General features: G+C 40.8%; 2 protein-coding genes and 2 long non-coding RNA genes across 13 annotated transcripts in view; 3 read left to right on the plus strand and 1 right to left on the minus strand.

The window, feature by feature from the left end:
* Positions 1-12,413, plus strand: part of LOC122626629 (potassium channel subfamily T member 2) — a 95,018-nt gene that overhangs the window by 61,918 nt on the left and 20,687 nt on the right. The gene's annotated exons all lie outside the window — the stretch shown is intronic.
* LOC122626637 (beta-mannosyltransferase 4) lies at positions 129-968 on the minus strand. Its single transcript, XM_043806967.1, has 2 exons — positions 307-968; positions 129-237 (listed from the first exon to the last, which is right to left on the minus strand). Exon 1 carries the CDS (start codon positions 813-815, stop codon positions 444-446), a length of 372 nt encoding a protein of 123 aa, XP_043662902.1. The 5' UTR covers positions 816-968; the 3' UTR covers positions 129-237; positions 307-443.
* LOC122626643 lies at positions 1,301-1,947 on the plus strand. The gene is made up of 2 exons (XR_006326721.1): positions 1,301-1,454; positions 1,517-1,947. It is a non-coding gene; the product is annotated as an uncharacterized LOC122626643 (long non-coding RNA).
* Positions 2,145-2,938, plus strand: LOC122626642. 2 transcript variants are annotated; one of them, XR_006326719.1, is made up of 4 exons: positions 2,145-2,318; positions 2,383-2,554; positions 2,611-2,840; positions 2,924-2,938. It is a non-coding gene; the product is annotated as an uncharacterized LOC122626642 (long non-coding RNA). The 2 variants fall into 2 exon arrangements; XR_006326720.1 differs by having other exon boundaries at positions 2,390-2,554.

Raw genomic sequence — 12,413 nt, forward strand, 5'->3', positions numbered from 1 at the left:
TAAATTTACTGATTTTGGGTCCTTGTAGGAGGTTTAAGTGTATTCATCATACAATTTGTAATAATATATTAACGTATCGGAAAACCTTAATCGGGAAGAACATAGATCACCACCATTTCGCAAAAAAATTTTAAATTTTAGGGTGCTGTATATTTTTAAGCCCTATATGGTTATCCAAATTTCGCAAAGCCATTTCTTTTCTCCAGTTAAACTTTCCATCCGATCTTGTTACTTGATCTGGAAGTACTAGGGTGGACACTAGATAGTAAATAAAGAGGCCTTCCATCAAGTCGGCAATGGACTGACCAATAGTAATCGTTAAGTAGGCCATATAATGCACTTGAAATTTTTGAAGTGTAGAAACGATGTGATTAGATTCGAAATTTGAGGGAAAGCATCCTGCTCCTTGACATCGCCGTTTGGGGGCCCATCCTTAACTTCCGTTACTTGCCCTCCTTGCCCTTCTCTTTACCCTTCTCCTTGCCCTTGCTCTCCTTCTCCTTCTTCTCCCTTTCTTTCTTCTCCTTCTCCGCCTTCTCCTTGTCAGCCTTCTCCTTTTCCTTCTGCTTCTTCTCGCGCTCCTTGGCCTCCTTCTCCTTCTCCTTGGGCGACTTCTGGGCCTCCTCGGCCGCCTTCTTGGCCTCCTTCTTCATTTGGTCCCAGTATAATCCGATGCCCGCCCCGATCATGAAGAACACGAATCGGTTGCACGGAACGCAGTTCAACTTCTGCCACAAGGTGGGAGGCGGACGACAGGGAGGCGGTGGCGGAGGACAGCACCGAGGGGGCGGGGGGCAGGCTGGTTTGTCGCACATCTTCAAAGGATTTCGGATTAGCTGTCCGCGCAATCACAGGGTCCCTCTAATAAAATATTAATTTGACGCCAAAAAAAATCAGAAAAATGATGTTAGCCGAATGGGAAATTTAGAACAGTGGGGTCTGTGTTGCCTTTGGATGTGAGTTAAGTATTTGACGTTTATTTCGTACACTACTTTATAAAACATTTATGCTCTTTAATGCCTGCCCTTTAAGATTACTTCAGTATACTGAAAAAAGAACCGACCAGCTTATTGCGTCGACCACGATCCTCACAACGGGGATCATCTTTATTATTCATTATTTACTTTTTCCATTCAGTTATATGAAAAATCTCATTAGCTGTTCTGTTTTTTAATGTCTATGCTACGGTCATAATATTTTTATTAATGCAACTTTTTACCAAACTAAAATCCAAAACGGTTTGTAAAATGCATTTTTATAAAATTAAAAGCAAACCCATTGGTCTCTACTTCATTGACAGCATTGTCGTTGTAATGAACAAAATTCAAAATTATCAATTTGGTAACCAAAATTACTCATTCTTTGGGAAGGAAATTATGGATAACTCGTGGTTTCTCACTTTTATCGTAGGCTGTATAGTGGGGTATTTGGTAGGCAAGCACAATTAGAAAAAGGTAAGAGCTCCCATGCATTTGTGGTAGGCTTTTTCAAAACAATCAATTTTGGTTTATTTTAGGCTTTTTAAGTTTCAAACCCACTACTTTCCTCTAAAAAATGGATGTAGATTGGGTAATCACATTTCTAGTTGGCTGTTTGGTGGGATACTTGGTGGCCATAAATACCTAAGAAAAGGAGAGAAATCTTTGGGTCAAACAAAAATCGCCGGAAATCTAATGCCATTCTGAAATTCAAAATCCCGACTGTACTGGATTTTGATTAGGAAGCTAGCATTTGGTATCAAACGTTTTAAATTCGTCCCTTACTGCGGAAATCAAAGTAAGAAAAGCAAAATGACCCACGTTATCTCCTTTGCCTTGGGCGTGATTATTGGAATGATGAGCTGCCGGAAGTGCTGAGCCTAAGCCCCTAAAAAGCAAATTAAAAATTATATAATTTATGAGGAAAATTAAATATATTAATATGAACAATAAATAAATTACTAAACCACTAAATTTGTACTAAATTGGCTGGAAAGCCGTGATTATTGGTTACCCTTACTCAGTTTAAGGGCTGAGACATTAAAAATGCTTTATTGAAATGGGTTTGGGATTGATTTTCTCAATGGTCTTATTTACTAGTCTGAATGAATATTTATTCATAATTATATCTAACTAGTTGGCTTTTCACGTAAAGTCAGCTTTTAACTTATTCGTTGTGAACTTTTTAGGCGTTCTAACATCTAAAATTAAACTAATCGGCGGAAATGGAGTGGATTTTAATCTTTATCATAGGCTGCGTTGTGGGATATCTGATATCGCAGAATACATAGTTGCCGCCTTAGAAAATTCTTCCAGAATAATGTGGCATAAATTATTAAGGTAAATAAAATGGAATCAAGTAACCTTGGGGTTTTCTTTCCTAAAGTTGTGCCTCAAATTAAAGTATTCAGTTTTCTATCGACAATCAGAACGAAGTGTACGTTACGTATGCTCTTAAATAAACCAAATTTTCCGTTTACATCTCGAGAATTGGAGTTCTATTAAAAAATATGCAGCGGTTTATAACTTTCATTGTTGGTGGAATCGTCGGTTTCCTCATCGCCAAGAATACCCGCGTAAGTCTCTGTAAATTCAATTCGTTCTGTTGTGATATTCAAATTCCTTTCTTTAGTAAATACAATCATGGCCTATGTAATTTGCTTTGGAATGGGCATGGTCTTTGGCATGTTCGTATGCCGCCGTTGTGAACCCTGATTAAGAAGACTCCGCGTATCAATTAACACCATTTGATAGACTCTTAGAAATCAAGATGCCTAGAGCATTCTATTTAAAATGAATTTGGAATAAATAAGTCTGCCACTGTACTGTATTGTTTCCTAATTCTACTGTTTTCTGTTCCAGGTACTTAATCATTTGACAATATATTGTATATTGATTCGTAAGTACACCTTTGGAAATCTCTATTTCAACTGTACTATTTTTAGTAAAATTTGCGGACAAAAAACCCTTTTTTCGGTTTTCATTTCAAAGTCGCTGGGGATTAAAGCCAAGTTGAACGCATTTATGACTTTGTGAACATTTTTCCCACCTTTCCTTTTAATGGCTGAAAAAACAAGGGCAGCGGCAATAAATACATACGTCAGGACCTGAGTTGGGTAAAAGTTTCCAACTTAAAGTAAAGGAGAAAACTTTCCACTTCCTCAATCTTTTGGGGCCACAAAGGTGGGAGTTAGAGCAAACTTTAAGGGCAACCAATTTGCCATTTTGTTTGTGGAGAGAGGCTCGGTATCCCTTTGTCCACCTCCACCTGGCCATTCATTATGATTGATTATTGCGCAAATCCAGGGTTATACATATGTATATGTGTACTACGTCGTCAGCCGCACAAAACGTTTAACAAATGAGAAGACAGACGACCTCCTGACACACAAATGAACTCGTTCGCCATTTCAATCAGTCTCTGGGCCCCCAGATCGAGCCGCAGCATCCGCATAAATAAATATTTTATGAACTCGGCACCAGCACTCCAGGTCCAGATCCATTTCCAGTTCGGTTAGGCTCGAGTGCGTCGCTCTGCATAACTTAGGCCGGAATGTTTGTGGCAAGTCTTATCTGGGTAGCAAACAAAGGTGGAACTCAGCCCAGTCCCCTTTCCCCACGATTTCCCCCCGGTTTTTCATCTGCGGTTAGGTAATTGGTTAAGGTGGCGCTCACAAGATTGACTCGCCTACCAAATGAAACGGTTGCCTTCCAGAATGATTGATGCCGCTGCCAGGATGTGGGTGCCCTGCCCACCGCCCCCACCACCCACAGGTTATATTGCTTAACCGTGCGGCTCGGGACTTGTATTTATAAGCCAGCCCAACAGGTAAGCTGCTCAGGGGAATCTCACATGGCCTTCAAATTGGGGAAGGGTGCCCTTCGTCACTTTTGCTGATTGGTTGGCTCCTTTATTTGTTACCCCTTCCCAAGGTCCTTTCTCAGCATTCCTAATGCTAATTTGTCAATAAAAAGTTTTAATTGAATTTTTGCTTCACATGTCGGCACTAATTTATGCAGTTTCCTGGCTAACAGCGCGACTTGGAATTTCGATGGAGCAGTTCAAAGCTACTGTTAAAGGAAAGCTTTCGCCTTAAACGCTTTTCCCGTTCGGGTTTGTTGGTGTTTGTGGCACAGACTTCAGAATCACAATGCTTATTCTAAGCCTTGATCATAAGGCTTACTGCCTACGCGCTTTCTGGTCCGACTTGTCGAACTGACCGGCCTCTATTAAGTCCGCTAAAAGGCTTAAATTGGTAATTATAGACAGCGACAAGTTCAATAAAACGAAAACAACTTTTTGAACTTTTGTTGTTCATTCATACGTAGCTGTAATTATGTGATTTTCTTACAAGGTGTAAATAAAAATACAATTGAAATTGCAATATGTTTATATTTTAAATATTTTCATAAAATAATTTGTATTGATTTTTTTTTTTACATTTCAGATAATATTAATTTATGTTACATAATTATAATTAAGTAAAAGGTTTAGTTTACATGTTTGTTTATTACAAGGTGTATACAATAAATGGAAAATGGAAACAAATGCTTTAAAAAAAACATATTTTAAAATAGACGAAAATCTCTCTAAAATTTTGAAAATTGAGAATTAAAAACAAGAATACTTTAAAACAAAATAATCTTTAAAAACGTAGGATTCCTTTAAAAGCACGTTTATGTTATGGAATGTTAACTTAACATCGTTTAATTACCTAGCAGCGCTGCTAGTCGCACTGTTAACTCCACTGGCCTTCTGTTATTAAAATTCAGCGTAACAGTAGTGTGTACCCGGCAGATACTTTTCCGGTTCGTACATTTGGCGCCCTCGCAACCCACCACTGTGGTGAGTTCCTGTATTTCCGTTTCGCTTTCCGAGCCTGCGCCACTTCCTTTCGCCGAGCAAGGTCCTCGGCAGGACTTCAGTCCTTATCACAGCGCCGAGGCGAGCGTATCTAAAACAGGCGCGCTAACGCTTCAACCGCGAATTATTTTCAAAACTAAGCTCTCAAAAACGCTTTTCCTTTCGAAGTTCAAACCAAAGATTGTGCACAATAAGTGATAACTAGGCAGTGAAACAGAAGAAATTTTTAAATTATTGAAGTAAAATGTTTGTATTGTTAAATATTTAAAATACTCGTCGAACTTTTGAAGTAGTGTGATAAAATACGAAATCTTTAATTATATAAATAAATATAGAGCAAATTCTAAATTAAAAGATGCAATTCTTTTAAAAATTTTAAGTCGCCATCCAACGTTGCTGATAAAAATCGTATCCCTAAAACAGAAAAAAATAAAATAAAATAAAAAATAAAAATTCTATTGTAATCCACAAAATAAGTAATCAAGACACCATTCCCGCCATTAACAAGCTTGAAGTGAAGAAAATAATGAAATGCATTAGGCAAACCAAAATACTCGTTAAAAATCCCTAAAAGTAAATTTCGCAGTTTTAAGCCGGCCACTTCTGCAATTAGCCAATTTAATGCTCCAACTAATCAGTCCTGGCTGATGGGGATTATGGACTAGTCCTGCTCCTGCAGACTGCTATTTGGTTGTCACTGAAAATTTGCGGCAATTCAGCCAGAAGTCTTGCCAGCAAATTGACTTGGCAGGAGAAAGTTTTGGCCAAACTTTCCGCAAGTCGAAAACATTTATGATGACTTGACACGCGCCACATGTTGTGCGCTAAACTAAGTCAAATGGGGAAGATTAATTGGATTCCATATTAGTAATCGAAACGAGGGGCGGGCTGCCACATCAGTCAATGGGCCGAGAAGCCGGAGAAGATGACTTTAATTAGCTGCCTCCGTAGAGTTGACAAGTCGCCGCCTGGCTGGTTTGCCGTGTAATTAAGTTATTCGCTTGGATTTCTGCCACTCGTAGTATTTTACCATTTTATTATTATTAAATGGCTGCTGCTACAACAGGCTGTTAATGGCAGTCCATAAAATGTCATTTCTATCGCTCTGTGTGTCTGTGTGTGTGGTGTGTATCTATGAGTGGGTGAATTGGTGAGCCTAAGCGGCGTCATTGTCATGATTGTTTTAATGGCTACTTGAACGGAAATTAACTGACAGCTGCAGATAAACGAAATACCCACTCAACGTGAACCTCACGATCTTAAAGCTCCATCGATTCCAGAAACGATTGCAGTCGGGCATGAAAAATGCGTAGCGACTTGCGTTTCGCACTTTTCCAAATATTTGCACATTCAAATGGCAAATAAGCTAATTTGGCCCATAATTCCCATTTCGTTCGCTCGCCCTGTGAATTTCCATGTATGATAAACAGAAATGGCAACCAATTTGTTCGCGAACAGCAAGAACAAAAAACACAAATGCAAATTGCTTTTCGGCACGAAGAATATGAAAATTATGAAATATGTGCGACATTTCTATTTGCATACATTTGGCCAAGAAATTTTCAAAAGTTTGGGAGGAATGGCAAAAGCGTACACAAAGGGAAGGGGGGAGGGGAGGGACTGGTAAACAGAAGTCAATTTGGGCCAAAGGTGAAAGCCGTTTTCCATTATAAAGGCACATTAATTGAAAACGTATTCCAAGCTGTTTAATAAAAAATGTAATTAACTAGATAAAGTCCTCTTTTGGGTAGATCCACATGTATTCAACAGAAGTAATAGTTAGTTAAAATTATATTAGTATAAGATTATATTAATTTCATAATTCGTCTCTGTTGGCAGAGATTATCTTTGCTTCATTTCAACGTTTAGATCTTTAACCAATTAAAATTCTTTTGAAGAAATAATTTAGCGTTTGATGAATTGCTAATATAGTTCCACGTACTGCTTCACTTCCTTCTTCCTTTGCCTATGACTTCATTTCGCAGTCATCAGGACTTACTTAAGCCGAAGGACTTCACCTTCGGCCCATGTTTCATTTAATGCGCTTCTCTTTTATTCCGCTGACTGGGCCATAAACACCCTCACACTTACAACCACACGCTCCGACCACAAAAGAGGAACCAAGTGAAATGTTTAAACGAGGAGTGTAAAAACAACATGCTAAACGCTGTGTAATACGCTTTTGTTCGGCGCAAGAGCCATTAAGCTGGCCAAGTGATAAATTCGTGCTGCCTACTCAAGTTTTTTGCGCCGCTCCTGATGCACAGAGAGCCAAATCCTATACTTTGGGGCTCAATTTCTTAACCTTGTTAGATTTTTGTTATGTTTTTGTTGTTGTTTTTATTATTTTATCTGCTTTATTTCTTTGTTTTCTCATAAAAACATCTATTATTTTAGCTGACGAGTTTGACTTCAGGATGTTAAATGCTTGTGTTAATGTTGAATAGGAATAATTATTAACTTCAAAACAAATTTTTTATAAAGTTCACATTTTGCAATAATAGTTTCCACGATATTTTCTCTCTGTGTAGTACTGCTGGTCAGCGCTGGCCGAGAAAGGGTCGCGTGCGGTTTTGGCCAAGTTTAGAGCATTGATTTATGAACGGGATGCCGGTGCAGACATTAGCCTTTCTTTGTGGCAAGGAATACCCTGCGGCCTTTGGATTGTCTTGTTGTTTGCTTGTTGCATGTAATGACGTCATTAGGGGCAAATTGCCCACCATTTTACCCCATTTTGCGGCAATCGATTGCTTCCGCACGATTAAATATGCTAAGCCGAAAGGGGGAAGAAGCAACAGTTTGTCTGCCCGTCTTCGTAGCTCCACTTCCTTCCTCGTCCTTTGTTATTCCTTCCACTTTGTTGTCCCTTCTGTTCCGACATGTCGTGCCCGCTGGTTGACGCCTACTTTTAAAACTGTTGCGCATTTTTGTCGGCCGACAGCCAAGGCGTGCCGCTGTCTACTGCCGCAAGTCCTTTCCCCCGCCCCATTTCGTGTCCTTCACTCTCTTTCACTCTCCCCCCGCTTTCGCTTTCCCCGCGTTTTGTTGGCGCGTGCCAACTTTCACTCGAATCGGGGAAGCACACGCAATGGGGAAAAACAGCAAACGTAGAACTAAAGTAGTGTTCAACAAGTTGTGGAAAATAAACAAAAGCCATGACAGTTTTTTAAACAAATAACGCATATTACACTTCAAAATCAGAGAGGAAATATACTCTCTATTTTTGTTAGTTCATATGATAGATCATATCAACTTCGTGTTAGCTTAGGCCCATCAAATTGCAATTTCTGTTTTATCTTAAAACTTTATTCCCTCTTTGTAATTTCCGAAACAGACAACAATCAGAAGCGAGTATCTCCCTTGTTCCCAAGAGCCTGGTTATGTGCAAACCGAAAATGGCTCGATCGCGTGGGAAATGGCAATATGTTTGAGATGGCTCCTATGATTTGAAAGGCTAATTTGGCGAAATGCGAGTGCAAGTTGGGTCTGCTCCAGTGAGCAGCTGCTATGAACACATCAAAGCCATTTCCACTTCCAGGCCGATGGAATGTGCAGCATTAGAGGCGAGCGGGATTCATTTGATCCCATCATATTTCTGGGGTTTTGTGCGCAATCAAGATACAGGACCATTAAAAGGCGACCTTCACTCAATTTAAGCGATTCAGACATCAAGTTTATTATGCTGCACATAAAGCCGGGACATAAACTGCCAGCAGAATGAGCATAAAAAGCAATGAGTGGGAAAGGGGTAGAGGGGGCAGCGGGCAGGGGGCAATGGGCAGGGATGCCCGAAAAGTCCACCGAAAGAGTTCATGAACTGTGACGTCTTTGGACTTCCGTAGGAGCAGCGGGCAAAGGTCACCGGATTACCAATTTCTATTCGCTTGGCTCACCAAAATGAATAAAGATATTTTCGGTATGCAAATGCCAGCAGCGCCAGCGAAACAAAGCCAAACTGTCTGGACAATGAAACAAAAGCGCTGCTCTGCGAAATTATTTAAATTTTGTGCAGCCAAATTGATTTGTTTGTGAGCTGCCAGTTCAACGATCCTGTATCTCTCGCTCCGGGTCCTCGAAGGACTAGCATCCCATTCGAGTGCCAAGTGTTAATGCAAATGTTTGCATACATTTAGGCAACACACACGCCTTTGACTGCTCCAACGGAACTTTATGGTTTCCCTCTGTCTGCCGTCAAGGATATTGGGGCATGGCAGACTGCTCCAATCTCGGCAATCGATAAACCTAATGAGCTGTGAGACAGACGGGTAGACGGGCAGACGGAGTGGCGTCGTCACGGGGCTTGTTTTAAAATTAACCCTCATGCGGGAACCAGAAATAAACTCGGGTGGAACACTCGCAGTACTTCCTTGATGGGGAAAACAAAAGGCTCAGCCAGGAAAATGGATCATAAATGAATAAATTATTGCCTGCTGTTCAATTCAATTTTACCTAATTTTAATTTAAGAGCCTTTTCATTTGGTAGGGCTTGCCAGAGGGCGTATACCCTCTATCCTTACAACCCCGAAATTTGGTTACTGAACAATATTTTCGGGCTGCCCCAAATCATATGGTTGAGGTGATATTTCTGTGCATTGTTTTGCGCCCTTTAAGCCCAGGAACTGGGTTACTTGTACCCCCGGGACCCACACCGTTCGGGCCTTGAACTGAAGCCCATAAAGGCGTTAGGTGTTAGCCGCGGGACAGGCCAATTACCGTAATTGCGGGGACCACGAAAAAGTGCCACATCACACATCAGAAGCATTACCCGCGGATACTTAACGCGAACAGGGCGTATGCTTGATCTGCGGCAGACAGACGGCACGCACAAGATTTCCAAAGAAAGCACTTCGATTAATCACTTCGAACGCCTAAATAATTCACGACGAGCCATTGCCATGCAAATTGCATTTGGAGACAGAATGAATAAAAGAATAAATGCATTCGAGAGTAGAAGCAGTGAATCAATCTGCGCCATCAGTGGCAAGAGCGAAAGTGCAGACAGTAAAGTTCAAAGTTCGCACCAAAACGACTAAGAAAGCAACGAGTACAGCTTTTAGAGTTTTCGCTGAGATTTTTTAATTGGAGTCCGGGCACATCGAAAGCCATAAAGCGAGGTGGCAGATGGCTTAAGACCAGACCTGGGGCTATTTAAATTACAAATAGGGAAGGTCCAGGGCGAAAACGCTTTAAGGAAGAGAAATTTAGCAAGCAGAATGAAAACCGCACAATGTTCTTTAGACAGACGGCACTTGGTTCTGTCATTTGTCAATGTGTCACTTAGCAGACTTTTCAAGTCACGTCTGATGATTTGGCTTTGTGTCTGTCAGCGAAGGTTAAAGGCGACCAATTTTATTGACTCCTTTGGGCCAGGCCAATGGATCACTCTTGGCCTCAAATCACTCACACTGAACGTGTTCAACTGCCTGTTACTTCCGTAACGAGACTTAAGCGAATTTCCCCTGCCGCGGTGAACATGAATTCGCAATTAAAAAGCAATCAAAATGAATAAAGGCATTGAATACCGCAGAGCACCTTAAATAATGTATAAAATTTCAATTGAACTCCGGGGGAATTCCAGTCAATTCATACATTTTAATTAAATGCGTAAACTGAAAGTGGAAGTGGAAAATAATGTTCGCCGAGTGTAGTAAGAACGCGTCAAATTATAAAAAGTGTAAAAGCAGGGCTTAATGACAAAATGAGGGCACAATGCTTGCCATATCATGCTCATCCATTTCCGCCGCTGCCATTGCTTTTCAAGGCTACGGCCGTTAGGGCTATAAATTTATTAAATGGCCAAGAACACAAGAACACACAATGGGAGGACGCAACAACACCCAGATGGCGGGCAACAAAAAATCATGTTAAACAAGCTATAAATAAGTGTATGCCGGCGTGTGTGTACATGCGTTCTGTCCTCAATTGCGTGTTCAAACAGTGAAATTAATTGCCCGACTAGGGCAATCAATTTTGATTAAAGTTGAAGTTGAAGTTGGCCAGAAGTGCTGGAATTAAACAAGTGTGATATTACATACTAAAGGGTCCAAACTAGAATAGACCACCCATACATATCAGTATAACCATCCAGAGTGCAATGCAATTTCACAAAGTGATCAAAACGTGAAATTACCCAAAGTGCTTTGAGCCGCGGTCATTCGAGCCAATGGATCATCTATTATGCAACATGGCGGGCAACAGTCGCAATTCGTCCTACAATTGTCTCTCCTCGTGGGACTCCTATGATCGAATACCCAGGTAAGCCGACATCGCGTATACGCCGCGGGGTCCTCGAAATCTAGTATACGCCGCGTGTGTCGTCGTAACTCAATTCGAAATTCGATTTGGGCCATTAACAGGTCAAAGCAGTGACAAGGCGTCGATTTATAATCAAATAAGCTTTCAACTAAAAGCCAACACTGTCAGAAATATGCAGGGGTATTTTCACACTATATATTGATTTCTTAGGTAAGAACCAAATCTCATTTCTTTCTCATTCTCTTTTATTGAAGCAAAAATGTAGCCAGCTTTACGTGTGGTTTTACCAGTCTAGTTAGGAATCCTATTTATTAAGATTTCATTTCACATTTTGTCCAGTGAGCAGACATTAGTAAAGCGGAACAAGGAATTATTTGTGTAGCTTTTCGCAGAGGAATATCTATATAAATATTTAAGCAAACAAAAGACACTATTGCACTTTAAATAACAAATTAGTGCCGGAAGCAAAATGCATTCTCATCTTGAGAGATTTCCGGAATTCCGCCCCTGGTAAGCTGTCATCTACAAACACATAAATAAGTGTGTATCTCTGGCTAAGAGCTCTTAGCTTTTACGAGGAGCAATCAATGCAGCGCTTCCCTAATGGACTTCAACGGAGATATAGAAGTGCCTCATCAGGGCGGCAATAAACATGCTGGAGCCGAGAACAAACAAAAACAGGATAGCCGCGGTCGATCCTTCAAAGGATGCAATTTGTAGCCACCTGAAACCACGCATGGGCTTGAATGGCGTCCTTTGTCCGCCAATCCTTTGTGTTGGCCAGGCCCAAAAATGATGTTTCCCTAGGCTCTCTCGCAGGTCTCCTTTGTGGCCTTTGATTTGCTTGGCTTTGCCATTTCGCCATCGCCTCGCTACCTTCTTACTGGCGCAATTTCATCAAGGAGTTGTAATCAAATCTCGTCAAAATACAGAAACCCGAGCCTACCACGCACACGAAATTAAATCAAATTTTCTTTAAAAAGCGCCAAATCAAAAATCAATGAAGGTAAAACAATCTAAGCACATCCAGCCGCGGGCTGCCCATTCGCCCATTCGCCATTTTAGCCAGCTTTAAACTCAATATCTGTGGATAATCAAATGATGGCACAACAAAAACACATTAACGTGCAATTTGTCCCCAGCTCAACGTGGCCCAGGTAGTGCTCCCCACTCAGGTCCATGAAAACCTGGATGAGCTAAGAAAGGAATCATTTTAAGCCACAGTTGGGGGATACTTTAAAAGTTGTTAACTTTGCGGGCTCTGGCACAAACTTCACATAGGAAAAATGCGGGATCCTGCGGGTATAAATCCAATT

This window comes from Drosophila teissieri, chromosome 2L, assembly GCF_016746235.2.
Source record: "Drosophila teissieri strain GT53w chromosome 2L, Prin_Dtei_1.1, whole genome shotgun sequence".
Taxonomy (NCBI): Eukaryota; Metazoa; Arthropoda; class Insecta; order Diptera; family Drosophilidae; genus Drosophila; species Drosophila teissieri.

What these genes read in the sequence shown, in the direction of transcription:
- LOC122626637 (XM_043806967.1), bottom strand. Translation starts at nt 815, where the DNA reads ATGTGCGACAAACCAGCCTGCCCCCCGCCCCCTCGGTGCTGTCCTCCG.